Source organism: Suillus subaureus (assembly GCF_016647635.1).
Source record: "Suillus subaureus strain MN1 chromosome Unknown BJ212scaffold_4, whole genome shotgun sequence".
Taxonomy (NCBI): Eukaryota; Fungi; Basidiomycota; class Agaricomycetes; order Boletales; family Suillaceae; genus Suillus; species Suillus subaureus.
In genome coordinates this window covers 1,130,854-1,158,717 of record NW_024538560.1, presented here as the reverse complement: position 1 = coordinate 1,158,717, position 27,864 = coordinate 1,130,854, and the positions used below count along the sequence as shown (strand labels likewise).

The 27,864-nt window shown below is 49.3% G+C and overlaps 8 protein-coding genes across 8 annotated transcripts; 5 read left to right on the top strand and 3 right to left on the bottom strand.

Moving 5' to 3' along the window:
• Window positions 1-79: 79 nt before the first annotated feature.
• BJ212DRAFT_1326215 (nuclear condensing complex subunit) lies at window positions 80-3,987 on the bottom strand. The gene is made up of 16 exons (XM_041334597.1): window positions 3,645-3,987; window positions 3,425-3,596; window positions 3,191-3,379; window positions 2,694-3,136; window positions 2,589-2,641; window positions 2,159-2,563; window positions 1,924-2,100; window positions 1,747-1,875; window positions 1,556-1,696; window positions 1,385-1,507; window positions 1,078-1,334; window positions 942-1,030; window positions 781-890; window positions 520-731; window positions 350-463; window positions 80-297 (listed from the first exon to the last, which is right to left on the bottom strand). The coding sequence occupies exons 1-16, from the start codon at window positions 3,952-3,954 to the stop codon at window positions 183-185; spliced, it is 3,039 nt and encodes a 1,012-aa protein (XP_041197775.1). The 5' UTR covers window positions 3,955-3,987; the 3' UTR covers window positions 80-182.
• A 3,217-nt stretch (window positions 3,988-7,204) lies between these two features.
• BJ212DRAFT_1262767 (uncharacterized protein) lies at window positions 7,205-7,497 on the top strand (the record flags this gene model as incomplete). The annotated part of the gene is made up of 2 exons (XM_041330292.1): window positions 7,205-7,362; window positions 7,413-7,497. Coding segments are annotated over 2 exons (243 nt in total), but the record flags the coding sequence as incomplete, so codon positions are not given.
• A 1,047-nt stretch (window positions 7,498-8,544) lies between these two features.
• BJ212DRAFT_699423 (uncharacterized protein) lies at window positions 8,545-11,455 on the bottom strand. The gene is made up of 3 exons (XM_041343854.1): window positions 11,362-11,455; window positions 9,317-11,307; window positions 8,545-9,257 (listed from the first exon to the last, which is right to left on the bottom strand). Exons 2-3 carry the CDS (start codon window positions 11,205-11,207, stop codon window positions 8,731-8,733), a joined length of 2,418 nt encoding a protein of 805 aa, XP_041197773.1. The 5' UTR covers window positions 11,208-11,307; window positions 11,362-11,455; the 3' UTR covers window positions 8,545-8,730.
• Window positions 11,456-11,865: 410 nt separating this feature from the next.
• On the top strand, window positions 11,866-14,763 carry BJ212DRAFT_699364 (kinase-like domain-containing protein). The gene is made up of 6 exons (XM_041343853.1): window positions 11,866-12,243; window positions 12,300-12,413; window positions 12,470-12,966; window positions 13,017-14,042; window positions 14,093-14,351; window positions 14,408-14,763. The coding sequence occupies exons 1-6, from the start codon at window positions 11,980-11,982 to the stop codon at window positions 14,711-14,713; spliced, it is 2,466 nt and encodes an 821-aa protein (XP_041197772.1). The 5' UTR covers window positions 11,866-11,979; the 3' UTR covers window positions 14,714-14,763.
• A 1,878-nt stretch (window positions 14,764-16,641) lies between these two features.
• On the top strand, window positions 16,642-18,095 carry BJ212DRAFT_1444754 (uncharacterized protein; the record flags this gene model as incomplete). Its single annotated transcript, XM_041337999.1, has 3 exons — window positions 16,642-16,812; window positions 16,869-17,207; window positions 17,265-18,095. The coding sequence occupies 3 exons, from the start codon at window positions 16,642-16,644 to the stop codon at window positions 18,093-18,095; spliced, it is 1,341 nt and encodes a 446-aa protein (XP_041197771.1).
• A 121-nt stretch (window positions 18,096-18,216) lies between these two features.
• On the top strand, window positions 18,217-20,218 carry BJ212DRAFT_699323 (uncharacterized protein). Its single transcript, XM_041343852.1, has 4 exons — window positions 18,217-18,435; window positions 18,492-19,202; window positions 19,257-20,024; window positions 20,074-20,218. Exons 1-4 carry the CDS (start codon window positions 18,337-18,339, stop codon window positions 20,107-20,109), a joined length of 1,614 nt encoding a protein of 537 aa, XP_041197770.1. The 5' UTR covers window positions 18,217-18,336; the 3' UTR covers window positions 20,110-20,218.
• Window positions 20,219-20,691: 473 nt separating this feature from the next.
• BJ212DRAFT_1326191 (DNA-directed RNA polymerase, subunit N/Rpb10) lies at window positions 20,692-21,196 on the bottom strand. The gene is made up of 4 exons (XM_041334596.1): window positions 21,176-21,196; window positions 21,032-21,123; window positions 20,887-20,981; window positions 20,692-20,837 (listed from the first exon to the last, which is right to left on the bottom strand). Exons 1-4 carry the CDS (start codon window positions 21,176-21,178, stop codon window positions 20,806-20,808), a joined length of 222 nt encoding a protein of 73 aa, XP_041197769.1. The 5' UTR covers window positions 21,179-21,196; the 3' UTR covers window positions 20,692-20,805.
• A 138-nt stretch (window positions 21,197-21,334) lies between these two features.
• On the top strand, window positions 21,335-26,072 carry BJ212DRAFT_1444753 (non-SMC mitotic condensation complex subunit 1-domain-containing protein; the record flags this gene model as incomplete). The annotated part of the gene is made up of 17 exons (XM_041337998.1): window positions 21,335-21,449; window positions 21,501-21,987; window positions 22,072-22,459; window positions 22,505-23,353; window positions 23,403-23,587; window positions 23,640-23,755; window positions 23,809-23,945; window positions 23,995-24,067; window positions 24,117-24,478; window positions 24,522-24,594; window positions 24,645-24,850; window positions 24,900-25,320; window positions 25,375-25,467; window positions 25,529-25,788; window positions 25,841-25,940; window positions 25,988-26,004; window positions 26,049-26,072. The coding sequence occupies 17 exons, from the start codon at window positions 21,335-21,337 to the stop codon at window positions 26,070-26,072; spliced, it is 3,906 nt and encodes a 1,301-aa protein (XP_041197768.1).
• Between the last annotated feature and the right edge of the window lie 1,792 nt (window positions 26,073-27,864).

The following is a 27,864-nucleotide window of genomic DNA, read 5'->3' as shown; positions in this document are numbered from 1 at the left end:
TATGCAAGCGACTTACGGCCTGGGCCTTCGCCCATTCTGAGAGGCAGGAGGGGGTGTAGCTTCCTCCTCCTCCTCCTCCTCCTCCTCCTCCTCCTCGTCACCATCATCCTCTATTAACTGCACCACCTGAGGTTTCTTTACCGACCTGCGAGCAAAAATTAAGACCATATTAAACGGGAAAATCATGACATGTTAACGCACGCAGCCCGCTTTGGCAGGGTTCGTGTGGGTGCTGGGGTAACATGGTCGTACGATAGGACATCATCCGAGTCATCGGAATCAGAAACACGTCTCCGCCTGAATAACAATTGATCGACTGGAAGTTGTTAAGGAACGAACGACTACTTACTTGGTTTGTTTCCCTTTGCTCTTGCCCTTTGGGTGCGATGAAGAAGTAGCAGAAGCCACACTTTCATCTGGTGCGATGCTGTCCGTGGTATCAGTAGCAATGCTTTCTGAGCGCCTATGCCACTCAATCAGTTTCAACGCGTATGAACGATATCTTAACAGAAATCACACCTCTTCCGAGCACGAGTGCGAGGTATGTCAACCTCCTCACCGTCGTCCAAGGGAATGATGTCATCAAGAAACTCGAACAGATCTTTCAAGTACTCCAGTTGCCGGTAGTCTTCCTCGTTGAAGCTCTCTAGCTGCTCAGCATATCTTTTCGAGATCGCAGCATCAAATTTCGCAAGGGCATTCTTGGCTGCTGCGTCACGGATCGGTCGACGCTATATGCGGATGATTTTTTGATCGACACAAAACCTTAAACGAACTCACAGAATTGAGGTTGTGGAGTAGTAATTTGAGTGTCCGGATTTTATCGTCATCAACCTTGTCCGGTAAGTATAGCCGCCCCAGAACCTGGTATAAAACTTTCTTGTCCTCTTCTGTAATTTCAGCGTTGGTTAATGGTTCGCCCCGGAAAGTTATTGACATACTTATCATCTTGTCGTCGAACAATGCTCTTGCGATATCGCTTGCCAGGTCAATATGAATTGTCTCGTCGGTTGGCTGATCTTGCACCTCGCTGCATCATCTTAGCTAGCACTTTTAAGATAAATAACGTTGCCTCACATAGCTTTCTGCGGATCGGTCCAGTCCACGAACATAGCTGCTATTTGGGCAGGACTAACCATCTCCTGAGTTTCGTCAACATTTCGGGTTTCTGGGGCAAGTTTCTCGAACAATCCAACAAACAGCTGTTGCATTCTCTGCTGGTTGACTGGGGAGGAGTAGCAGTATACAGGGAAGAAATAGGCAAGGCACTGGCGGACTTCTTGGTTGTCAATCGTGTCCGGGGCAAGATATGCAGCAACCAGGCTTTGCAGTACCTGAAGAGGCGTAACTTCCTGACATTGTGCAACAATTTATCGGCACCAACCTTATCATCGCAGATCATCCCGGCAAGGACAAGCTTTGCAAGGCCGATACACAGAAGGGCTTGCACTTTGTCCGATTCCTCATTTTCCAGGACATGCAAGAAAAATTCGACGATACGTTCGCTCTGTAGAAGCGTGAGCATAGCAATAAGGTTGAAGTTGTTTTTACCCACTGCGCCACCCTCTTTGTTCAAGAAGTCATTTTCGTGCACCATAAGAATGTCGAAGACGATCTGCAGCACACGGATCTTCAAGACCTCCGGGGCAGTCTGAATTTGACCCAAAAAAAGCTGGAAAGAGTTGAGAGCCATGCGCTGTGAAACTAATTAGTTTCTGAACCACATGATGGGTAACGCGAGCATACTCGAGCAATAAGACAACAAAGACCTAAACAAATGAGGCCCTTTTCACGAAGTACCAACTCCTTACGCTTGACGGCAGGAATGATTAGCTCGCCAAGGATGCCTTCGAGTGTCGAATTTTCCTCGAATGTCTGAGCAATAGTGAGTGATTAGGAAACTGAACATAAGTTATAACGCACTCCATTAACACGCTCCAACATGCCTATACAAAGTGACAGACAACGCAAATCAATCGCGTCCATGTGGGCTCGTTCTTCGGAAGACATATCTTCTGATGACTTTGGTCCTTTGGGTGCCATGCGAGTTGGCATGGGCGTTTCGCCAGAATTGGTCTCTCCGTCATCTGCAGGCTCCTTCTAGCAAAAATAAGGTTATCATGGGAATGAAATATGAACAAAGAGGTGTCCGACTTACTAGAGCTTCTTCTTCGTCACTAACATCCCTAAGTTCGTGGACTACTTCTACAACCACTCGAATAAGATCCCTCTCGTTTGGTGATAGTATTCGTAATACGTCCAAACATCTAGCGACAAGCGATTCGGGTAGTGCTTCCTGAGAGATCATATCTCTCACTAGCTGGAACATTTTCCGACGCCCAATCTCATCGGCGTAGTCCAGATTCACAGCGACCTTGAGCATCTCGCCTATGACAAATTCCTTGTCAATCCGAGCCTCTTCTTCTTCCTCAGTTGGTTCACCACGAATTACTCTTTCTTGCTCGGCAACCTCTAAGTCTTCTTGGTATGCATTGTAGGCAGCTTGGATATGGTAGGCAAGGGCAGTGACAACCGGGAGAGAAGCATCTAGTTTTCTCCGCATCTTTAATGGCAATGCAGTGGTCAACGAAAACGCGAACGAAAAAAGCTCGCTCTGGGGTCAGGTTGGCCCAGTAGGCATCTATGGATATACCAATTAGCTCCTCCGACCGAGATTCTGCAATGGAACATACCCTTAAACTCGACGTGGTCGGAAATATCATGGCGTCTGTCCAGAACACTCAGAAGTGCGTCCTCTGCAACCGTACTCTCTGTCAGATCAAAGAGGCCTAGAAGTGCGAGGACATCATCTTTAGCGGCCTTGCTTTCTTCGTTCTTGACGTCTCCACGAGCAACATCCACCCATTTGCTGAGTAACAAAGCTGCAGCCTGGCGAACCGCTGGCTCTCGATCACCTAAACCATTGCGAATGATGAGCTCTCTCTGGGCAATGGTAAGCACGCGAGGATGAACGAGCCCCATTGCAGAGTCATCGGAAACGAAGCAGTGTTGAACTAGGATGGCGGAATAGACCAACTTGCGCATGATCGTGTCAGTGTCGCGGGTTCGAGCAAGCACAGCATCTAGGGTCGCTGAAGACAGAGGAATGTTGAGCAATGCGGCTCTACGGACGTCTCTATAAGACAAGTGATGAGCACACTGTTGGACGTTTTATGACAGATGAACCAACGCGGCAGGATCACAACTAAGAGTCTCCAGCAAGACCTCGAGAGCAGTGGGTTCTCCTTCTTCCACGTCAGATGGATCTTCCGAGCCACATAGCTTTGAGAGTGCAATGACAGCCTGAACTCGAACAAATGTTTCTTTGTCATGCACGCGCTCGAACAGAGCTGTGCGGAGCTCAGTGTACAACTTTTCGCTGTGCCTAGTCAGCCCGTATTATTGCACAAAAAAAATTGCCAACCTAATTTCACCCAAGTGCGCGACCATCTCCGCCAAAAAGTGGACGCAGCGGTAGCGTGCAACTTTGTCCTTAGCTTCAAAGCCAATTAGGAGGAAGGCAAGCACTTTCTCAACAAACCGAGAGGCTGTAGTCTCATCGTCATCATCGTCCTCCTCCTTCTTTACCTCAGCAGCTACGATGAAATGAGATTTAGAATCAGTGAAATGAGCAGACATCATACCTCTCTCATTGATGTATTTTGTATACGCTCCAACAAACTTGACTATCCGGTCACCCTGCGAGGTTCCTTTCTTCACAACAGCCGCCCTGCATAGTATGTCTTTGAATTTCTCCTCGAACATACGCTCGCCGGTGAGCTTGAGGCTTCTGCCATCATGTACGGGTTCGGTGAAACTGGCAGCATCTAGGTGGAGTTTGTAGAGTGCAACGATATTCTTCTGGTGATTTGCAGTGGAATTTTGCACTTGGTCAAAAATCTTAGGGACGCTGGCGGTGAGGTTCTCCTCGACAGAAGATACGAGCCCTGGCATGGTGTACAAAGTTGCAAGATCTACAACCTTCACAGACGCGTTAGGGGTCACGTGCGTCGCGATGCTTATGTCATGTATTGGTCCCGTCGGCAAATGCCAGGTGTGATGCTTATATCAACCACTAAATATGGTATGTGTAGTTTCTGTGCTGAAACGTTTCCCTGCAACGTTGCAGGGGCATTCTGTCGTATTCTCTCAGCAGGCGATATGAATGGCTCGTGTTCGTCCCTGTTCCGCGTAAGGATCATGGCACGAGTGCCGCAAGGATAGGGCGCTATACCTCTTTGGTAAACCGCCAAAGAAATATAAACACCTATTATACCGGAGCGAGTCAGGTCGCCTGCAGGTGAAGGCGTGTTGCCCATCTTCGCCCTTGTCCGCCATCTCAGGCTGTTCTATCCTCCCTCAGTGCTTCACAATGACCTCAAGCAAACGGGCCACAAAGCCCGCTCAGGTCGACCCGTATCAGGCTCTGGATACTGCTCAGCCCAGTCGACAAGCTACGACTGGTAAGATCCGCGGGAAAGCAAAAGAGCCCAAAAAAACAGACAGAGACGAACGTCAACGCGAAGAAATCCGCTTTAACCTTGGCTACTCTTTCAGAGATACCCGCAGTGGCGCCAGCGCCCGTCGCAGACAAGCAAGAGTGCGGGAAGATGGGGGTGAGATTAAATCAAATGTCTCGAGGTGACAGAATTGAATGTCTCAACTGATCGGCTAGATACTTCGGATTATCCACCGCCTCCAACTTACGAGGTAGCGACCAGTCCTACCTTGTCTAGTCTTGCTTCATCTGCGCTCGCTTCATCTACATTTGTGGCTGGGGTTCATATGCACCCAGAACATTTGCCTGTCACAAATCGCACCTCCTCTTCGGGCTCTACACAGCCCTCAACTACGCATGATAACATCATTATGCACACAGATCCACTAATATCCGCAGTTACAGCAACTCCTTTATCAATACCCCCACCTGCGTTATCGCCTTTGATGATGCCCTTGCATACGCCGAGTCCCACGCTTGCACATGGGCCGAATCTTTCATCAGGGTCTTGCGCCTTCCCGGTGCCAGTACAGCAGAAGGCACTACTTGACGACGACGAGTCAAGTATAGAGCTCGTGGACGTAGATCCGCCTCAGAGATGGGAAATGGATCGACAACGTGGAGTTCCCCTCGAGGAAAGGGTGACGAGGCACCATCAGCGGTCCGTGGAATCACATGTTCCAGCCGTGTCGCAGCGGACCCGATTGTTTAGTCAGGCTCCAAAACGAAGCCCTACTTCTCAGTCTCGTTTTGCGAACTCTCGATTGTCACTCAGGATTCCTGAGGATCAAGATCCATATTCTGACGACCGCAGCGTGCAGGCATCTGATGCATCTTCTCCAGTTACGCCTAAACTCAAACTGCCTCTGCCGAGCCTTCCCCTTTCTCCATCGAGAATATTCCATAGGTCTCAGTCACCACAACCCTCATCATCCGTCATTTCGCTGTTGCGTAACCCCAGTCCATTCTTCAAGAGCACACCTTCACTCCTCAATCTATCTTCACCTTCCGCACTTCACGGTCACGGAGATCACCACTTTTCTCGAAAGCTCTTCCATCGGAAGCAGAAAGAGCGTGCAGGTGCTGAACCCTTAGAGGACTGGGAAGTCTTGGATCGCACCGACTCCTCTCACTCCTCTTTGGAAGACTCCCCCGGTCACCCTAGCCCCCCAAGCCCGGCTCCTGCACTAAGCTCAGGCTTTGTAGAGACGTGGCCTTATCCCGAGGTCTTTACAGAAGATACCCGCAGCCCAAATATAAACCGACACCCATACCGTCCTACCATTCGGACTACACTTCCGGTTGAAGATCGTCCTCAACGTCCGGCTTCTCCTCCATTCGTAAACCGGCATGTTCGGAGGCGCACGAATTCCAGCTTGCGTAGTGATCACACGTGTGCATCGAGCGCCCCAGTATCCCCAATTTCTTCGTCCTCTGCTTCCCTCTTTAGCTCCTCGAGCTTGTCGTTGGCCACAGTCGGAAGGACGCTTCCATCCTTTTCTCAACAGGATCTTGGCGTTTGCGAGGAATTGGAGCGATCTCGCCTCCCTATCCGTGGGATAACGCTGAGGGACTCACCAACTCTGTCATCCCTATCCTTATCCCAACCTTCAGTGGGAAGGGCGCTTACTTCCTTCTCGCAGATGAACTTGGGAACTCATCAAGTTCAGTATGAGCATGTTCGTTCACATTCGACGCCTCGTGCTGTTACTCAGCCAGAGCTTCCGAAGACTACCCGCACACATGCCAGAGCTTCTCCGACATCGGCTTCAGAAGTAACCTACATTGACTACAATGTGACGCCTGCTACACCCATTCCAGCGCCCAATAACTCGTTGCCTACCAGGTCTGCAACAGAGCGGGTCTCGCGTCGTCGGACTCCAGCCTGCCGCGAGGAAATCCTCATTCATCGTGGACGGTCCTTGTCGCGCGAGTTGGAGATGCGAAGTGCGCCAGCGTATAGTGCGATCTTCCCCTCAGGACCGCCTACCCCGCCCCCGGAGTCACATACCCCTCCGTATAGCCCTGCTCCTGCATCTCCTCGGCGTCACTATGCAGGCCGTCCTCTACCCCAGACCCCATCTACATCACCCTCTCTTACATGGCTTGTAAGCCGGACACCGGATCCGAAGACTCCCACCACTATTACAGTCTTGCACCACCCCAGGGCTATTCCCAAAAACCTGCATGTGCCCGAGGGCCTGTTGATCAATTTGGATGATGACAGCTTGGATCAAGCTAGCCCCTCCAGCGCTAGTCATACGCCTCCCTTCCCCATTCACACACCCCCGTTACCAAACCGCACTCCCCCTCTCCCAGACAGCACGCCCATGATACCTGATCGTACTCCACCTGCGCGTACTCCACCGCCTCTCCCCATCGACTATCTCGAGGACGACACTGACAGTGACAGCGTCACTGTGGGCAGCTCCAGTCCTCGTGGGCCACTCACGCCAACGTCAACCACGTTGCCATCTTCGTGCACAGTCACATCACCTGCAACCGAATACATTGCTGGTCTCGTTGGCAGCCTGGGAGATGATCACCCCCGCGATGACGGCTCAAATTATGACGTGAGTATTCGGGATGCACAGTTCTCAGGCCCGTACTTGAAGTCACCCACATGCGCAGGCCCTCCTCCTCATCTCCGATTTCATCGGTCCTGCCGCATTACATCGCAATCCTGACAGTTTAGATAACTGCCTTATTGGACTGGTAGAACTAGAGAGGCGAAGGGTGACAAGTGATGGACGTGTGAAGCTGAAATTGTCGCTGCTGGGTGTCAACGTACAGAAGTGTACTATCTGCTTGTCCCGGTTCAAAAATGGGGACCATGGCGTGTTGGGAGCAAAGTGTCGCCATGCGTATGTTCTTGTTTTTATAGCGTGGCTGCCGGCTTATATTATTCTGCAAGGTTCCACGAGAGATGTCTGATTCCATGGCTGGCGAGGAACCAGACCTGTCCGTTGTGCAGGGAACATTTGGACGTTCAGAACTGAATCCTTCCATTTTTCGAAGACCGATCATATCGAACTTTTTCTCTCAGAGTTTTGCTGGCCAAATCTCTTCTAACCTTCCTTTGAATTCATACTCATGCCTCACGCTGCATTTCAATTGACGTTATCCATGTACTGTAGTCAACACCCGATTGTGTTCCATGATGCAGTCAGGCTATGTACTGCTTGTTACCAATATGTAGCCTTAATCCTCAGCAATTGCTTGCCGTGCTTTTTCATCGGACAGTGACAATCACCGTGAGACGTCGTACTCTCCTAGGCTCTTTCCTCACTTCATGTTATTGGTACGTGCGATTCATAACTTGAACCATTCCTATCTCTAAGCAAAATTGTCATGCGAACCACTTCTCTTGAGGCCCGTGTCGTTAGTCTAAGGTATATGATAGCTAAACGTATGAATGTATGTAGTAAACACAACTCCAGCGAGGGTTACGGACGACGTCCTTGCGCAATTCTAACATGCGGCTGCCGCAAATGTGAAACTACACAATAGATCCTTGTCCTGGGTGTCTGATACAACACGCGGCGATCTTAGCGCAAGTGCGTGTTTCAAAGTTGGACTGCTTGTAATCAAACGAGCATGCCGCATGACATCACCGTTGGTGGGAGAATGTCTCGAAGCTGAACTGCTTGTAGCCAGGCGAGCACGTCGCATGACATCCAGCTTGTCTGTACGTACTTGCACACTGCCGTTGGTGGGATGATGAGCCCGATGGTAACGACCCGCGCTCCCGTACCCAGCAGCCCGACGCAGGGCCGGTGGTCTCTTTTTGTCTGGTATTCGATTTGCTGGTGGTGGTGGTGGTGGTGGTGGTGGTGGTAGTGGATGTGCAAAGTCTCTCATTTGCTCGACGCAACTTTTGAATCGAGTCTGTTTCAGGGGTCTCTCTGTGTTGCGAAATTCGCCAGAGGCATTATAGTGAGTCTTCCCGCAACCGACGTCGTGAAGATGTGGAGACGGTGGTGTGACGCTGGGCGCTTTGAGCTGGAATGGACTCTAGTCCATGCACTTTGGATGAATTGCGGATAGAGTTGAACGGAGAACGCGACAGGGAGCTGTCGCCTGACTCAACTGCTGACGTCTGAGAGGTCTCACCGGACGGTACGTTGACCTGGGAATGAAGGCCGCCCGAAGGGTACCATTTCTGATGTCCCTTTGCATGACCTTTGCACCGGCACGATACCGATCCATAAGGTGACGGTCTCCATAAATGGTTAAACCGCGTCCGATGTGCACGAATCCCACCTATTGTCGTCTTCCTTGCCCTCTTGAATGTTCATTTGCCTTCTCTTTGCACGCATGCGGGTGATGCCTTCGCGGCAACACGAGTTCCTCCGTTTCTGTTGACCGAGGAGTTGAACGCTTGCGACTATCGCTGGTGGAAGCGGAATGTCGAGTATAGCATGGGCAAGCACTTCAGCGTTCACATCCTTCTCATTAATCCCATCATCTGGCTCGGTCTTAGCGTCGTCGTCTGGCTCAGTCTTAGCATCGTCGTCTGGTTCGGTCTTCGTATCGTCATCTGCCTGGGTTTTTTTTCCATCAGAGCCTCTCCCGGTGATGCCCGGTGTTGACGGAGCGATGGCGATGTACTGGGGTTGGCGATGTACTGGGGTAATGGTGTCGTTAACGTGACCGACTGGCTGCACAACGGTCTCCTCGTGGATCACTGTCTTTGGGGCAGGAATAAACTGGGATGCAGCGTGCTCGTGAACGTCGAACTTGAGGTCTGCAGAATTTGCTTCAGAATACGATGTCCGTTAGTCCAGTCTTGCGAACAAATACAAATAATTCACTTACGACCGTACTCGTTCTCAAGGATGGCGTGAAGGCAATTGGCCTGCCCGGAGATCCCCTGTATCTCTTGTTCCCTAGCGGTAATCTCGTAAACATCTTGCTCCGCTGATGGTATCTCAGAAGAACCAGATAAGACGGTAGGCCGTTCTGGTGTGGGAGCCGAAAATACAGCCGAGTGGGCTTCAAAAATGCTAGAGGACCATCGCGAACTATGGCCGAACCCAGACTGAACAGCTGAAGGTCCGACATCGATAGGAAAATGACGTGCAGTAGAATCAAATGCAGGCTGAGAATAGCTAACTTCGGCGGTCGTAGAGAATTCCTCGGAGCTAGGCCCAACTGCAGACACAGCTGTTGAAACTCCGCCACATACGGTAATCGAAGTTGGAGATTCGTAGGTACAAGCATAGTGTATCGCAGTGGGGACATCAAGAGGAGGGAGGTCAAGGAAGGGCCAAAACGTATTTAGTTCCGCAGAAGGCTTCGCAAGACATTGCTCCAGTATCAACGTCGCAGGTTTAATGACAGCATCTACCATTTCTACGTCAATGCGGTCGGAATGGTCAATCCACTCTGATTGCGGAAGGGGACCTTTATTAGCACGGACATCACCGTTATTGACAAAAAATGCGCAGTCAGAAGATACGTCAAGCGAGTCGGAAGTGAAAGGTCCAGAGCAGAATGGCCCCGCGGTAAACCTGTCGTACATAGTGGCACTGAGGGAGGGTCCTGAAAACGTGGAGACTGGTTGCTCGGCAAAAAGCACTTGGCCAGGTAGGCTGGGAAATGCCAGAGCATGGGAATTGAAGGCTGCCCCGTACGATGGAGGATTCAGAAAAGGCACAGGAAATATCGATGTAAGAGACGAGATGCCGCTGTTTGCAAGTAAGTTAGGTGCATCTGTCGGCGAGTAAAGTTCACGCAGCGCGGTTGAGGGTGGGATGGGAAGCGATGGAGTGAGACCAGATGACGATGCCACGTGTTTTTCATCAACCTGGCATGCGGCAAAGGGGCTGTTGGATGCAACGCTTTCTGTTGATGATCCCAGATGCTCGATCGGCACGGCAGGTAGCCTAGCGGAATCGACTACAGGAAAGAGTAGAAATGGGGCTGCATGTGGTGACACTTTGGCATCAGTAGAAGTAGCGTCTACTGAGGTCTGAGTGGGACAATAGGCCTTGCGAATACCAGTGCCTTCCTCAACATCATTCGTCGATCGTGCATCTGCGCGTTTGGGTTCTCCTTTCGAAGCTGAGGGTGTCTTGGTATTGCTAGAAGGGGCGGGTGTAGAGCGGCGAGGAAAGCGACAGATTGTGTGAGAACAAAATTCTTCCTCTCCCGCAGAATCCACAATTTGACCATTCTCAGTCTTCCGTATTTCCCGAACAGTTGTGCTCAGGTTCAGTGCACTGTCGGGCACGGAATGGTTACTAGTGTAATAGCGCGGACGCCGGGAAGTCTTCCATAGGACGGGATCGTCGTCATCGTCATCCGGTACATGTACCTTGCATTTCGTGGGGTGACCAAATAGTTCTGATACTGCGGCCGGAATATCATCCTCGGCGATGTGGAGATTAGCCTCGACCTTCGTCGATAGATCATGATCAATAGAAGGTCCTACATAACACACTAATCCTGTAGAATCATCTGACGTCGTTGAAGCAGATGAGATCTGTGCGGAGGCCTTGGTGGGGCTATATGCCTGGGAGAAGTGGTACTGCATCTTCCGGGAGTGCATTCTTTGTGGATTTCGAGGAACAGCTTTGAGTCTTTGCCTGATGATGGCGTAGCCTTTCGAAATCATCATAAAACCAGTGAAGGAGTGACCAGGTAACGATTTGCCGTCCGAAGCTGTGTCAATGACTGAGTCAGATGTAGCCGGTTGAGTGTTCATAGATGTATTATCCGATTCTGTGGAGTGCTGATCGCTATCCAACTCATCGACTCTAGGATCCGCGGAATCGATTTCCTGTATCAGATCTCGTTTGTCTTTCCTGTAGGAAGATCTTCTGTAAAGTGAAGACCACAACTATGAAGTAGCGGCGTACCTAGCCTTAGTCAAACTCGTGACTTTCAACCTTCCCTTGCCTACGAAAGGCAGGTTTTTTTGGGTTAAATGAGCACAACATGATACCCTAGATGTATGAGTCCTGTGGACGTTTTCGGTGCCAAGATCACCAATGGGTAGATGATAAAACTCCGTAGTTCACGTCCACAGCAAAAGAAAGTCGGTACTGCAGGTCTCGGATCTTGTGGCTGTTATCACGTTTTGAGGGATGAGGAAGGTTATCGACGCAGCCACCACAGGCTCTTTTATTCGCAGCATATCCTAAATTCCTAATCGCTCCCGCTTTTCCAAACAATAAAGTGGCTTAGACTGGATGTGTTTTGACCGTCGCTTTGACCATCATGCGTGGCAGCTTGTAGTGGATCATGCAGAACCCCAGACTAAGGTTAGGGTTTTTAAGCGGTCACGAGCATGTTGACTTTACACGTGATGTATTACATAATACACACGAGAAACACGCGGTAGCCACGCCTTGAATTGTTGTCAGCCAAAGAACAGTTAAAGTTGGTCTTGTTTTGGCTCTGTTCATTTTCTGAGCACTTCTTCTCTTCTTTTCTCAAGACAAACCCTCAGACTTTCAAGGTGTTAGGCCATTGAAATGTCTGCTTATACTCATGCCCGTATGCCCGCCCCCTCCGATCAGCAGCAGCCCGTTCATCGTCGTCATCCCTTCACAAATGCAAACGTTCTCAATCAGCCTCACCTGACGTCTCCTGTAAAGCCACAAGAGAAACCCAAGGCAACTCCGGCCGACCCACCTTTGCCCAGGCAGAATAGCAAGACTACCCCTCCCTCACCCCCAAGAGTAATCGTCGATCAGAATCGACAAGTTCAGTACTATCGTGTAGGATTTCTCGGAGAAGTAGGACTTACCTCGATTGCCGCCTTGTACACACTAACCTTTCATGTTTCAAACAGGGAGGATTCGCGCGTGTCTATGAGGTGGCAGACGGTCGTCACAGTGCCGCACAACACCTTGCTTGCAAGGTCGTTACCAAATCGTCTCTGAAGACGAAGAAGGCCAAAACTAAGGCAAGTCTACACCACATCTGCTTATTCACTTGCATCTTGACACTTTATTTGCTCAGCTCTATGCAGAAATCAAGATACACCGTTCGCTCGCTCATCCCAACATTGTGCGCTTCCAGGAATGTTTCGAAGATGACGAGAACGTCTACATGACCCTAGAGCTTTGCACTAGCGGATCATTGATGGACATGCTCCGTCGTCGTCGTCGCTTCAGCGAGTGCGAGGCCCGATTCTTTCTTGTGCAGCTCATCGGTGCATGCCACTACATGCATATCCACCAAGTCATCCACCGTGACCTTAAGCTCGGGAATTTGTTCCTTGACTCGAACATGAACATCAAGGTCGGCGACTTTGGTCTTGCTGCCTTGATTGAGAACCCTGGTGAACGAAAGAAAACTATCTGTGGCACACCAAACTACATTGCCCCCGAGGTGTTGTTTGACACTGCGAACGGGCACAGCTTTGAGGTTGACACTTGGTCGATCGGTGTCATCTTGTATACACTTGTTATCGGACGCCCACCCTTCCAAACCAAGGACGTCAAGGAGATTTATACGTGAGGCATACCATTCTTGCATCCTGATTTCTAGTTAATCACTCGTGCAGACGAATCCGCGACAACGTCTACGAGTTCCCGCCTGAACGCCGTATTGCACCCGATACTAAGGACTGCATCACATCTATTTTAACACCTGACCCCTCAAAACGTCCCACTCTCCTTGAAATCCTTAAGTCGCCCTTCATCGAGCTCGGCATTGTCCCACCATTTATTCCCGTCTCCGCACATGATGCGCCCCCCGACTTCCGATACCTTACGCGTCCAATGTCCGTAGTTAACCTCATGAAGCTCAAGAAAGCTGTGTGGTTGGACGATGACCATATCTCGACCATAGCAGTTCCATCGGCTCCGGAAGACAAGGCGAAGAATCCGATTACGTCGACCATAGCTCAGCAAGAGAAGGAGTTCCAGAAGGCTGTTCAGCCTGGCAGTCCTATCTCTGCGCTGCTTAGTTCTGCCAGGCAGCCGTTGGTCATGTCGACAAATGGAATCAAGGAGTCGCCTTTGTTCAGGAAATTGCAAGCAGCGAAGGACACGAAATCACCTCTACGGACCGTGCGCACTGCACGTGGGTTGCAAGACATAGAAGAAGAGAACGATGCGCCTCGGGGAACTCGGGAGAAAAATCACGATCAGCAGAGACAGAAGGAGCTCGAATCGCAGAAGGCGAGAATTGTGGCCCAGATGGCTCCGGTTACTGGTCTTGGCGCACACCGCATCGATGAAGACCAGGAGAATCTACCTCCTACACGTAAGGATCTAAAGGGTAAGGAGCCGATGCGCGGGGAACGCAAGGAAACTCCAGTGCAGGATGTGCACTTGGAATCTCCGCAAGTAAAGCCCAATGGGTTTGATGCCGCTGCACAGACTTTGACGCAGGCATTTGACGCGAAGGCTGCCGGCAAACTGTTCCGTGATCCTCGTGATGATACTACCATCCCCGATGAGCGCGTTTTCATCGTGTCTTGGGTAGATTACTGCAATAAGTACGGAATGGGTTATGCCCTGACGGATGGGTCTGTCGGTGTGCACTTCAATGACAGTACGACCCTCATTCTCTCAGCGGACAAGCAGTGAGTTCTTGTCTACCTCTGAATCTTACATGACTTTACACGTGTCCCAGTCACTTCGATTACATTTCCTCTCGACGCCACGGAACTGTCTACGTTAGGAAGAACTATTCTGTGACCGAGTTTCCTGAGGACCTCAAGAATAAGGTCTACCTTCTCAAGCATTTCGAGCGCTACATCATGGACCGCCTGTACGGCGACTACGAGTACACCTTCGAGGACCATGACCGCACCAAGGGAATGGATTTCGTACAGAAGTATTTGCGTATGAAACACGTTATCGTGTTCAAGATGAGTCATGACGTTCTTCAGGTCATTCATTTTACCCCTTCTTCATGTGCTTGACAATTGACGCTGGGTTTATATAGTTCAACTTCTACGATCACTCAAAAGTCATCCTTTCGTCTCATGGTTTACTGGTAACGCATATCGACAAGAACTACAAGATCGCGCGATTCACGCTCAGTGAGATTATGGCACTATCTTTACAACCTCCTGTTGCAGATCCCGAAGAGGCCAAGTTCAACCAGCGACTCGTAGACAAGCTCAAGTACTGCAAGGAGGTGCTTACATCTATCCGTAACGCGAGCGCCAACCAAGCTGCGACTGATGATGACGCGGGGATGGGGGGAGGGCTGGTCAGCGCGAAGACGTCCAAGGCATCGCTGCGGTGATGCATGTGATGGATGAAGCGCGTGTATACTGTTGCATAGGCTGTCGGTGGTGTTAGGCCTCCGTAGTTTTTTTCTTTTTTCGCATTCTGTTGTCTGCTCATTATAACATATCAAGCAAGCTTTCGCTCTCGTAGGCATCAGTACATGTTGGGTTTTCTTTTAGCTTTCGTAAAAGCACTACGGGCATACGCGCCTTTTGATTATTTTTCTGCTCTGGCAGCTTGTCGTTCTCAATATCAAGGATTTTCCACATTCTCATTTACATGCATCTCGTATAAAACTAGCATCGTGTAAAAGTCGTTCCCAGATCCGACCATGATAAGTTAACACGCCAGGCTATCAATATGGGTTGGTTGAGGTTGTGAAGGCAATCGAGGGGTATATATCCATGTTTAGACAAGGCTGTCCGAAGCAGCCAACGCGTGACGCGTGAAGTGGCGGTCTTAAGACCCAACTTTGCGACAGTGAAGGAGATGGGCTCGTGAAGTCCGATATTGCAGATTCTGTCTCTCGCTGAAAAACTGCAGCCCTGCCTTACAAAAATATTGTTCGTTGTGTATCCGTGACTAGGAGTGTTGATTGATTGTTAATCCTCAGGCCTCAGGCCTCAGGCTTGATGCTGAAGCTGAAGTTTGTCCTGCAGACATGCTGAGCGCTTCGTCAGACGTACATGTCCTCCAAGCTTCAGTATATCACTGAGCTTGGTTGCCAGCAACTGCTCCATCTCGAGAACCACGCTTCTATTTTCAAGCACCAGCAGAGATAAATCCTACGCGGATTCCAGAATGGTTCAAATTTGACATACACTCACTGCAAGATCGTCACCATATCAGAACGATTCCGACGTTATGGGCACACATTCCTCGTCCACGGACATCGTATTTTCCCGCACCATTTGCAATGGAGAGTTGGTGCTGGCAGGAATCGAGTTCTGCACACATTTCCTCCTAACCCCGACGTGTATTCCCTTCCTTATTGTCGTCGTCATCAGCATCTTGCGACAACTGCAGTGCAACGGCCGAAAATGAAGATGATAAAGGCCAAAGGGCCATTGCTCTCAGGTATATTCTCTATGACGTCATCTGACTCGGACTCGTCAGTGAGCAATATGTCAGTGTCAGCGTTCATGACGGGTTCTTGATCTTCCAGTGTCATATGGCTGCCTGTGAGATAGCGGTCAGTGACAGTTTCAGGGTTGCTGAGAGATGGTTGAAGCAGCGCTGGGCTGTACCATCAATAGCATGTTGACTATGAAGCTCCATCTTGAGGAATGACATGTTGCGGTTCTTCTGCATACCCAAGCGAGTCCGTCTTTTTTTATTTTGTGTTGCCCGTCGAGGAAAACAGGATGTGGAGCTCATCACAAGTTGGACAAGCTGCACAAGTGGATTTTGAGAATCGAGTAAGCCCCAGATGCAGAGAGGGACACAGGAACCAGGTCCTGAGAGACTCGCGAGAATCGGAGAGATCGATGATAACGATTAATCTTGTCGGAGGATCAGAAAGTAACACCGTGAAAACAAGATACTGGAGTAGTGCCAAATTGCTCAAATTTTGTTGGCATGCCCTGGGTACGATAAGATAGATCATCTTTTGTTATGTAAAGAATCATAGCATTTGCCAGGGCTGAGAAAAGTGGCGTTCCGGCGGCTAATAAGTCAAGGGACCCTTGGCACATGAACTGGATTAGTCCGTACTCACATCAAGCAGGACGAGTCGGACAACTTCAGTCACTCTAAATTGCGTGATGGACTACATATTTCCCCATCGGTTGCGGTCCATGCAAGATACCACCTTGTAATGCCTGTCCGCGGCCGACTAGGTGCGCCAAATAATATCAAACCACCCTGAATACTGATAGCCTCAAATACCAAGTGTTGAAGAGCTATCACATTGTCACTGTCACTTTATCATTACTCCTTAAGACAATGTCGTTACCTGACAATTCTACTGTGCTTATTGTTGGCGCAGGCCCCGCTGGTCTCACTGCTGCTCTTTCTCTCATCCACCACGGGTGTCGTGACTTCGTCATCGTCGATGCTATAGTCGAAGGACAGAACATATCACGGGCTATTGCTATACACTCTGCAACCGTCGAGGTACGCTGCCACCTGGCGTTCATAAGAAGCCCCCCCTAATGACTTTATGATCATAGGCTTTAGCCAGCATCAATGCAGCGGACGTCTTACTATCCAGAGCTATTAAGGGGAAGAGTATCAGAATGACATCCCGTGATTCGCAGATTTTTGAGGTCAAATTCGACCCTCTGAAGAAACATTCTGCTCACCCTTACGCACTCTTCGTCCCTCAAAATGTGACCGAGCTTGTGCTTGTGCAGAAGCTGCAAAGCTTTGGTGTTCAAGTGCAACGTCCGCACAGGGTGATTGGAATGAAACAGAACGAGCAGGATCCTCACATCACCGACGTCTCCTTTGAAGATGGTCAAGTCATCAAAGCTAGATATATCATCGGCGCAGATGGCGCTCGCTCGACTGTGAGTTCTCGGTGCCTGCTAGCTTAGCTTTGTGGAATGTCTAACGAGCACCTTTAGATTCGTACCATTTCTGGGATAGGGTTCTCTGACCCAGAAGGCAAAAACCCAAGTAACCACCTATTGGCTCAAATGGTCGTCGCGGATGTCACATTCGAGCCCGAACCTGTTGGTCCGCTAACCATCGAAGGTCACCTCAATAACACACTTTTCTCAGGCAGTGTCCTTATGCTCATGCCATTCGGCAACCGCTTCAATGACGAGCTGACGAGACATGGAAAGCCCACCACAAAACCTATATTTCGTGTGGCTTGTGCCGTACCAGTGGAGAACGGAGAGCCGCCCCATTCACCGCCGAAGGAGTACGTCCAGGACTTGATCGACACATATGGTCCAGCGTGTATAACATCAGTTCTATCCCTTAATTCGACGCCTGTCAAGATCGACCAGCTGATCTGGTCGACACGTTTCAGAACCCATTCAGCCATCGCTGACCGCACCTTCACGCGTCTTGGCGCCGCAATTTTCCTAGTGGGTGATGCAGCCCATATTCATTCACCCATTGGCGGCCAGGGCGTGAACCTGGCTATCAGGGATGCAATATTTATCTCAGAGGCTGTCACAAAGCATATTCAAGCATCTGCAGAAAATCCCGATGTGGATGACACTATTTTGCAGGAAATTGCGGAAGCACGTCACGCTCGAGCGTTGGAAATTATTGGCTTCACAAAGAATCTTTTGAAACTCGCGAGCCTGACGTACGATCCATATGCTTGGTGGATGCCGTTTAGTCTGGCCTCTCTGCGCGATCTGGTGCTAAGGATATTGGGCAGGTTTGATTTCGTGCAGTCGAGGATTGCATGGGGCCTGAGTGGGCTTGGAAGACGGTAATCACGCATTCTTGGAACCGCACTTTGTTTCTATCTATTTTGTACGATTATCGGCGAGTAAGACGTTGAGAGCCAGTACTGCCAGTGAAAGCTTGCGTATGCTGGTCGGTACCACTATTCCACGACCTATAGCTGACTCAGTAGTACTTAGGGGCTGTCTATATGTAGACGCTGTTATTCAAACGACCGAGTACTGGCTCATACCATCTCGTATCACGACAGTGAACCAAGCTAAAAAGTAGATGAAGCCCAGATCTACAGGGCTCTTAGCTCTCGCTGAAGAACTCCAATCTTATATTCTGAGCTTCCTTCCTCACCAGGATATTCTGCGTTGTACATCCGTGAGTGCCAGTGTTAATTAATCGATCCTTTAATCTCAGTGATCATCGTCTTGCAGGTATGCAAGACGCTTCGCCAGACATACATGACCTCATCCGAGCTTCAGTATATAACTGAACTCGGTGGTCAGCAGTTGCTCCCCGTCCCTGACACAGATCTCGACAACCACACTTCTATTTCCAAGCGCCTACAGCTTCTGCGGGATAAAGCGCACGCATGGTTCAAATTTGATATCCATTCTTTCGAAACAATTTCTATGCCAGAACAATTCCACGACGCCAAAACATCTCTCGCCGACGGGCATCTCTGCTTATTCAACGAAGATGAACAATCGGCCAAGATCTTTCCAATACTGCCCAAACCCTCACAACACAAGATCGAGCGTGATTGGCCTTCAGGATCACTGTGTTCAATTCAAAATGCGGATAGTATCGAGGTATTTATGGATCCGGCGCAAAACTTGATTGCCATTGCGTGCATGATTGCCGATGAAACCCTTGGGATGGATGATGAGAGGTTGTATATCGACCTTGGAGCCCTGGATGGAAATGACGCTGTCCACCCCGAAGCCGCAGGAAAGACGTTGTTCCTGTCGGTGCTTCCAAGATGCGAGGACGGCCTTTATACAATAGAAAATTGGAAGCTCGAGGGTTTGGGGAGGCATATCGCATTCCGGCGTTCCCTGCTGGTTCATGAAGGCAGCTACAAGTTCGGCGAGGAGATATGGTTTTTGCAAATTTGGGACTGGCAAAAATCAACAACGTCCAGTGTGAGCTTTGGTTCGAATCACTTAACAGTTGGCGGTTGACACTCAGTTTATTAGTGCGTGCTCAGTGACACTATAATAAACCCAGAGGTCGGGGAGTCACTTGATTTTTGTTTCCTCGGAAACGATAGACTGCTGATTGTCAGCAGGGACTTGAAGCTCTATTCGATTGAGGATCTGTCACAGGCGCCTCGACTGCTGGCCTGCTTCCTGATGCCTGTATCAGTGACGGGCATACAGTGCCTCCTTCCGATGGACAACATTGCACATAGCTCACAACTGCAGATGCAAGCCCAACGAACACTGTGGACCTCGGATCCTAAAAATCGAATATTATCCCTTATCACACGCACTCGGGACGCCACAAACTCATTCACATTCGTCATTTCCACTAGGATTTTCTTCGATCCCCAAGCTGGGGTCTTTGATGGAATGGCAGAGATCCCATGGGAATGTTGGGGCCCTTCAAATGCTCGTGTTTTCGTACACAACTGGCGGTGCAGAGTGGGCGTTAGCGGGAATCGAGTGTTGCAGGCATTTCCTACAACAGACGCGACAGCGGAAGATCACCCGGAAGACATGGATTACAAGTTACATATGATGGACTTCAGCCCGTTAGCTGTCGAGCGCCGGCAGGGTTTAGGAATAGTAGTGACAGAGCCGTCTACGATAGAAATCACCGAATCGGCAGAGACGTTGACGACATCCCTGCCTTACGTGGAGGTCGTGTCGGATAGAGTATTTGGTGCCGACCAGGTGATAGACATATGGGTTGATAAGGACAGGATTTATTTGCCCAAGTTGAATTCAGAGGAATCCGATAGCGTAAGTTCTTGTGTCTCAAACGAAGTCCGACATGCTAATTTTTGTTTAGGACGGTATAGACGAGCTCGAGGTCATTGAGATTTAGGGCGGAGTCTGTACATCCTGACACCTGAGAAGCTAGTTATGAAGATTGTCAGCCAGGATCGTAGAGGCACATGATCATTTATCGCAGGGGCCCATGTCCATCCGTAGCGCGAACCAAGTAGCGACTGATGATAACAGGGAGGTGTGCGGAGAACTAGCATGAAAGTATTGATCTATGTGGTGTTATAAAATGTTCGTAGTGTCAATTAGCTTCCGTAGATGATATTTCTCGATGCATGTATCACATCATTCCATGCCAGGCAAGTGTTTGCTAGTAGGAATCAATGCCACATTATGGAGTCCCTTTTAGCTCTTCTCGTCCTGGGTGAATGGAAGGGCCACGTACATAAGGATAAGGAACCATCCCGAGCTCGTGGACGGTGGGTCAAGAAATTTTCTATGAATGCGTTCGAAGTGGATACGTAATGAGGACCGGTAGAAAGCAGCAGGGGTGAACTTGAAGAATGCCGATAGCACGACTTTATTGTCGAGAATTGTGTGATTCCCAGCTGTCGGGTAGGAACAAGGAACAGAACATGTGGGAGACAAGATGATATCAGTGAGAGATTCACCAGATGTCACAATGTCTTCCACCTATTCTTACTGCTAAGCGACACAAAGACTCGCAACTCATATGTAGGTATGAAAGTCAAGCACAAGAATGAATACATGCATAAGACACTCTGCACAGAAGGCATCAATAGTTCTTGTCCTTCGAGCGCTCCATGGCTGAAAGCCATGATGAGCCATCATTTGTCATATGCAACAACCCACTTACGATTGTAATGTAGAAGCTTTTCGATAAGGTCAACATGCGTGAGCACCATTCGTCGACAGCAATATCGCTTCAGCTGCAACTCATCGAGAGCGTCACTGGAATGTCATCAGGTGATGTCACAGCTGGCAAGCTCGCAGAAAGTTACCCTTCGCTCATATCATTGGCTAGCAACTCGAGATATGCGTTCCATTTGTCCCCGATGACTTTTCCGCATGAAAAACATCTCACAGGGATAATCTGCAAGCATAAAGTTAGCTTATTCGCAACCCAGAGAGTGAGTGCAACTCGCCATAGTGGTGGTTTGAGAGACCAAGGAATTTCGAAAATGGAGCTGGCAATGCTTACGTGATAAACACGAAGCACGTGCTCACAAGAGGAACCGTGTTGGCGCGCTTTACCTTTGACCATCAACTTGACAGATATCAGCCGTGTTTTAGTAGTGTCCGTCATGAGTGTATCCTTCGAGCTTCAAGATGAGCTGCAGGCACTTCAAGACATTGCAAACTACGATATCCCAAACGAACAGGATCCTAACAGTAACGATCCCGGCCCCTTATTGCAACGTACGCTGGCTTTTGGTGCTGGCGCTCGATACTCACTGACCACGAACTTAGAGGCTGTCGGAGCAATTGCTCATTCGTCCGACGAAATAACTGATCCAGAGATATTTGATATATTCCGAAGTCTTCTCAAGCATTCCGATGCAGTCGCTGGTGCTTATATGAGCAAGATGCTCGATGCTCTACTCTCTGCATTTGGAGCTCAAATTGATGCTGCAATACGCGACTCCAAGGAAGAAGACCAACAGATCGTTATGGCTCACAAGCTGCCTTTAGAAATGTATGCCTTCTTGGTTAATTGGTTTGTGGGTGCTGTAGAGAAGGTGAAGGCAACGGGCGAGGAGGACGTTCCGCCAGCACCTGTGAAGGCGCGTCGTGGGAGGGGTGGTAAGACTGGTACCTCGAGGGTGGCAGTGAAGAAAGCGGAACAATGGACATGGATCGACCAGATCCCTGGCACTCTGGAACTCATTTGCAAGGCGTTGAAGCTGAAGACGCATCGCATCTGGGTGACTAGCCCGGAGAGAGATGCGTTCATAACGTACGTACAGCTTGCTCTATATCACACGGTTTGGCGGGGGATGCGCCAATTCAGTTGTCTAGACATCTATTGACCCTACTTCAGGTGCCTTACCCGCCCCGCGTACCATGTTGCCGAGTCCGAGCAATACATGAAGATTCAAAATATCCGCATGCATGTTTACAAAGTTATTTGTCTTGCTGTAAAGCACCACGGTCACACACTCGCTGCGCAAATCAACATCATGCAATCCTTGCAGTACTACGAGCACCTCTCCGAACCCATGGCAGAATGCCTTTCTATCCTGGCAAAGGAGTTTGATCACGCCCAACTTGGCGACGAGATACTTCGCGAAATTGCTGGAAAATCGTTCAGTGCACAGGACACCAAGGGTCCAAGAGCATTCTCTCGATTCTTGGTTAGGTTCAGTGAGGAGTCGCCACGATCTGTACTCAAGCAAGTCAGTCTCTTGATTGGTCATCTCGACTCAGAGGTGCGCTCCCCAGGAACAGTTCTTCCCCATCTGACAAGCATGTAGTCTTATCCTATGCGCATGGCAATCGTTGAAGTTATCGGTTCACTCATTCGCGAACTCGCTATATCGGAGGACATCACGAATCGGACGAATGCCTCTAACCAGGCGGGTAAGGAGCTTGATGGGCTGTTCGAACTCCTCCTTTCACGAACGCTTGATCTATCCTCTTACGTACGCTCTAAGGTCTTCGCAACACTCTCGAAGATGCTCGATTTGCCCTTGCGTCTCCCAGAGCAACGACTCCGGATTACACGCGCTGCCGTTGATACGCTGGAGGATAAGGCGAGCACAGTACGCAAGGCTGCTGTTTCGATACTCGTGAAACTGATTCTGACCCATCCATACGGGGAGATGTATGGAGGTGACTTAAACTTGGAAAAGTGGGAGGAACGGTATAAGACTTGGAAGGACAAGTTAGAGGAGATGGAAGGCGGCATTGGGAAAGCAGTTGAGAGGGATCAAGACGACAAAGAAGAGGTAGAGTCGAATGTCGAAGAGGAAGGTGTTGATGAGGACGAAGATGCGGAAATGGAGGACGCAGATGCAAATGATGACGGCGATGCACCGTCAGACAACCTGAAGCCTAAAAAGAAAAAGGCAGCCCGGAAATCTATCGTCAATGTCACAGCCATTGTTTCGGAACAGGAAGCACTTGCTGCCCTGGAGACTAATGAAATTCTTGCCATGGGTTTGCGCAAGAAGTATTGCACGGAGGCACTGGACTTCGTCCGTACCCTGGAAGGCGGGATGGTGTCACTCACGCAACTTTTGGGGAGCACCAACAAGGCAGAAGTTTTGGAGAGTATGGAGTTTTTCAGAGTCGCATTTGAGTACCAGCTTGCCAGTGCCGAGGTGATACATATGATTTTTCCGTGTTAGAGCCATCTGACCTTACTACCAGAAGGGCATCAAACGGATGCTGCATCTTATATGGCACAAGGATAACAGCTCAACGTCGGAGGACGGGAAGGAGTTGAAGGGAGTGCGGTCGAGGCTCCTCGAATGTTACCGTATGCTGTACTTCGACCCCTTACCCGACATGGAACCCAAGCAGCAAGTGAACCGTATTGCCAAAAACATGATCGAGTAGGTCCAGTTTACTTTCTCAGATTAAAAACCGCTTGAACATTTGTAAAAGATTGACATACGATGCAACCCTTGCAGAGCTTACTAGCTTAGAAGAGATGATGCGTATCATGATGGAAGATGGTCAGATCCATTATGATGTAATCAATAAGTTGTGGCAAGTTTACAGTGGGAGATGCTCCATTGCAGTCCCAAGTACTATTGGCTCATATTCATTTTAGGCGCTCCTCAAGCTTTGCCCCGCTCTCAGCGTCGTGGTGCAATCATCATCCTTGGAATGTTGGCACTTTCGAAACGCACCATCATTTCTGAGAAGGTCGACACATTGCTGAAGATCGGTCTTGGATCATTCGGCAAGGTGAGCGCGAGTAAATACCCTATCAATACAAGCGCTTATCCTACGGCAGGCCGATCTCACTCTTGCAAGGTACACGTGTCTTGCCCTGCAGCGCTTGAACGGCAGTGCGAAGAAGGTCAAAGGTACGAACAGAACCGTGCCTCATCAATCATTTTCTCATACAGGCAACAGGATCTCTTCTCGATAAATCCCTTCGCATGGAGATGGAGAACCCCATTTTCTGTAGGTTGCAAAACACCATAGAGCACCCTTGTCGATCGAAAGACTGGTTCGGCATGGCCGAACAAGCAATTAACACTATTTACGCCCTAGGAGAGCACCCCGACGAGCTTTGTAATAACCTTGTAAAGAACCTTACGCGGAGGGCATTTGCCAAGCGGCAAAATCCGGAGGAGCCTCCATCCGAGCCAGACACAGAGACGATGGAGGTGGATCAAGAGATGGAACTCCCGGAAGCAGCCTCGCACGCACCCTCTAGTACACATATCTCTGCCCAGCAGTCGAGCACGAGCGAGGAGAAAGATCTTGGAGATGTCTTCCATCTCAGTCAGCTGCTTTTCGTCGTAGGTCACGTAGCCATCAAGCACTATCGTGTTTTTGGAGCTGGTGGAAAGGGAGTGGAAGCGGCAAAAGGATGAAAAACAGCTCGGTATGTTCACTTGCAGACAACTTTAAACTATCGAATGACGTTTTACGTAGCGGAAAAGCTTGCAGCTGGGGGCTCACCCAACAGGGCCAATAAAGAGACCGAAGAGCTTGACCAAGTTGCTGGCAATGCAGAGGACGAGATTGGTGAACGGATAGCTGCAGTTCGCGAAACCGAGCTGCTCTATGGAGAGCAGTCGTTGCTGAAGTTGTACGGCCCATTACTAGTTCACGTATGCGGTAGTCCACATAAATTCAAGGCAAGTGACGAGTTGTTTTTTTCTGTCTCATTACTGACAGATACACTAGAATCGCACACTCCGTGCCGTTGCAACCCTATCGTTTAGCAAGTTCCTTTGCATCAGCTCACAATTTTGTGATCACCATCACCATCTCCTCTTCAAGATCCTTGAGACCTCGAAAGATCCAAATATCCGTAGTAACATTGTCATTGCTCTTGGCGATGTAGCAGTCTCGTTCAGCAACATCGTCGACGAGAACAGCAATGAACTATATAAAGGCCTTTCTGACGGAGATCTTGTCGTAAAGAAGAACACACTGATGGTGCTCACACACTTGATCCTCAACGGGATGATCAAAGTGAAAGGTCAGCTAGGCGAGATGGCCAAGTGTCTAGAGGACGAGGAGCCACGGATATCCGACCTTGCGAAGCTGTTTTTCACGGAGCTGTCGACGAAGGACAATGCCATCTACAACAATCTACCTGATGGTATGTCTCAGTTCACTCTTAGTATCGTTAACGTCCTTTGTATCATCATTCTAGTCATCAGTCACCTGTCCACAGGTGACCACGCGGTCGAGGAAGAGATTTTCAAAAGCACCATGCGCTACATATTTTCTTTCATCGAGAAGGCTTGTCCTCATCTCTTTCCACCGTCAAGGTTCCAATTCATTAAACTTCTAACAGGAAAAGCAAGCCGAAAATATTGTTGAGAAGCTGTGCCAGCGTTTCCGACTCTCTGAGGATCCCCGTCAATGGCGCGATATTGCATTCTGCTTGTCTCTCCTTCCATTCAAGTCGGAGCGATCGGTCAAAAAACTCATTGAAGGCTTGCAGTTCTACCGCGATAAGCTGCACGAGGAGGGCGTGTTCGACAGGTTTAGTGAGATACTTTCAAAGGCACGCTCCAATAAATCGGCGAACAAGCCAGACACGGAGCTCAACGAGTTTGAATCGGTACGGCCTTTTTGCCCCGGATTACTGTAACATGAGCCTCAAAGTCTTCCAGATACTTGATGAACACCGACGTCAAGGCGAAGAGGACCAAGCCCTTGAAAAGCGCGTTGAAGGCAAGAAAGCAGCTGCGAAACGGAAAGCTACACGACGATGTGGGTTTTATGTGTACTCCTTGATTTCTTACTAACCTATTTTGCAGCAGCGCGCAAGAAAGCTGTTGAAGCTGAGCCTGAGCCAACATCACACGCCCGGCCACACAGGATGATGACGAAATGTATGTGTAATCCAGACTACACATTCGGGGTCTCTTGGTATGTACCTATACAGCCGGCACGTAAACTAGTATTTCTGCAGGTGTATCACGTTATAATTTGGTTGGAAATGAATACTTGGGCGCCTTGCAATTCACGAGTCATGACAGATATTAATCTGTGCTCAAAATTGGTACTGGTTTATTCTCTAGGCCTCCAGTGACTTGATTTTTGGCGAGGTGATTGGTTCACCTCTGTGACTGCAACCATATTCACTTGTTGATGGCTTTTCCTAATTATAGAGACTTGTCAGGCATACTGTGTGAAGTCCACCAGTGACATGCGAATGCCGAGCATATGCAAAAGCGTTGTCTGCTGCGACAACTGTATTCAAGCCATGGTTCAGCCTCTCAACTGCGGCAGCAGTTACTGAGTCAGATCTTACAATACTGCCCAGACAAAGCTGTCGTGATATTAATATTCGTCTTTTGGTATGGGATGTATCTTTTATACTTTGATGGCGAATCATAATTTACAGGGCTTCCAAGTTGGAGATGCGGCTCAGCTGCCTCTGCCAGTAATGAACCCTTGTATTGAATTACATCAATTCTGGCTATTACGTGTCGGAGTGGGTGTTCAGCATTCAAGTTTGCCCTGAACCTGAGGACCTCTTCGCTCCCCATGGCACAAAGGTTCTTTCAGGAACAGCTCAAACTTTCAACGTAAGTCATGGTACCATCCACCGATCACCTTACGTCACACAATGTCGCCATCTTGATCCAAGTTGAGTACTATCCTGGCAGTTACTTACGTGGTTGTTGGATCAGTGATACCAGTGCACACTGCATCTGGGTCAGTCGCAACTTCATCAACGAGTGAGATGCAGTTGATTCATGGCTGGAAATACAACACTATGGTCCTTGTATTTCAACCCCGAAATGCGCTCGTAACACTGTCCAGCACCCTCGAACCTGTGCGAGTGCAGTGACTGCGGATTCAGCATGTTCAGATCCGACTGGCAGCTGCCAGACTTCGCACTAGGAACCCTTGATGGGCCGCATGATGATTTACTCCAAGGGTGTGTTGCATACACACACCACAATGATAGCAAGAATAATGCGACGAATCGCTTGTCAGTGCTACTTATTTCACATCCGAACCACCCTCTTTTGCCAAGGTCAGCTGCTTCGTCGAATTCTGCATCTAAACCATAGCCTTAAGGAGATCGTGCAAAACCTACCTGGCAATAACTTGGGGAATATGTGAGCTTTGAATGTAAGCCCCGAAAGAATTCATTGATGTTCATGCGTATGAATACGCGACGAGTCTTGAAGGTAGCTCCCCATCGCTCCTTTGATTACTCTGAGTGAGTTCAAGGCCTAATTTCATTCGTCCTTCTTCAAGTTTCTGATTCATTCCCTAGGGATCTTTATCACTGCGTTGAACACTTGTTTCAAATCTCTAATATTATACGCAACGTCTGTCCAAGATGTTTATAGCCAGTCCCTAATAATCATACTGGGCACCCCGGCAGCCATGGGGGATATTATCATTTTCAACAAGACCTCATCCACGATCTCTGCCCGCGTCACCAATGAGGGGCCACGAAATATGGAACCGAGACAAGTGGCAGGTGGCCTTCGCGTTGAAGAACTCGGCCCATCCATCTGGTAGCGAGGCGAAGACTTTGGTTGTGAAGCCTGGAGAGAGTTACAACATCAATACTTAGAAGCATAGTGTGCACTGTGCACGCTGCTAGTACTGTATTGTGATATACGTCTTGTTGTACAACGATAGTTGCAAGGTGGAATCAATAGGTGTACTT

Coding starts and splice junctions, on each gene's coding strand:
- BJ212DRAFT_1326215 (XM_041334597.1), bottom strand. CDS start 3,954: ATGCCAGGGCTCGTATCTTCTGTCGAGGAGAACCTCACCGCCAGCGTC. Junction 2,642..2,693: donor CGACCACGTCGAGTTTAAGG/GTATGTTCCATT, acceptor GTATATCCATAG/ATGCCTACTGGGCCAACCTG. Junction 732..780: donor TACTCCACAACCTCAATTCT/GTGAGTTCGTTT, acceptor ATCCGCATATAG/CGTCGACCGATCCGTGACGC.
- BJ212DRAFT_699423 (XM_041343854.1), bottom strand. CDS start 11,207: ATGAACACTCAACCGGCTACATCTGACTCAGTCATTGACACAGCTTCG. Junction 9,258..9,316: donor CCTTGAGAACGAGTACGGTC/GTAAGTGAATTA, acceptor CGTATTCTGAAG/CAAATTCTGCAGACCTCAAG.
- BJ212DRAFT_699364 (XM_041343853.1), top strand. CDS start 11,980: ATGTCTGCTTATACTCATGCCCGTATGCCCGCCCCCTCCGATCAGCAG. Junction 12,244..12,299: donor GTGTAGGATTTCTCGGAGAA/GTAGGACTTACC, acceptor TGTTTCAAACAG/GGAGGATTCGCGCGTGTCTA. Junction 12,967..13,016: donor GACGTCAAGGAGATTTATAC/GTGAGGCATACC, acceptor TCACTCGTGCAG/ACGAATCCGCGACAACGTCT.
- BJ212DRAFT_699323 (XM_041343852.1), top strand. CDS start 18,337: ATGAAGCCCAGATCTACAGGGCTCTTAGCTCTCGCTGAAGAACTCCAA. Junction 18,436..18,491: donor ATATTCTGCGTTGTACATCC/GTGAGTGCCAGT, acceptor ATCGTCTTGCAG/GTATGCAAGACGCTTCGCCA. Junction 20,025..20,073: donor ATTCAGAGGAATCCGATAGC/GTAAGTTCTTGT, acceptor ATTTTTGTTTAG/GACGGTATAGACGAGCTCGA.
- BJ212DRAFT_1326191 (XM_041334596.1), bottom strand. Junction 20,982..21,031: donor GCCAATGATATGAGCGAAGG/GTAACTTTCTGC, acceptor ATGACATTCCAG/TGACGCTCTCGATGAGTTGC. Junction 20,838..20,886: donor AAAGCTTCTACATTACAATC/GTAAGTGGGTTG, acceptor CATGGCTTTCAG/CCATGGAGCGCTCGAAGGAC.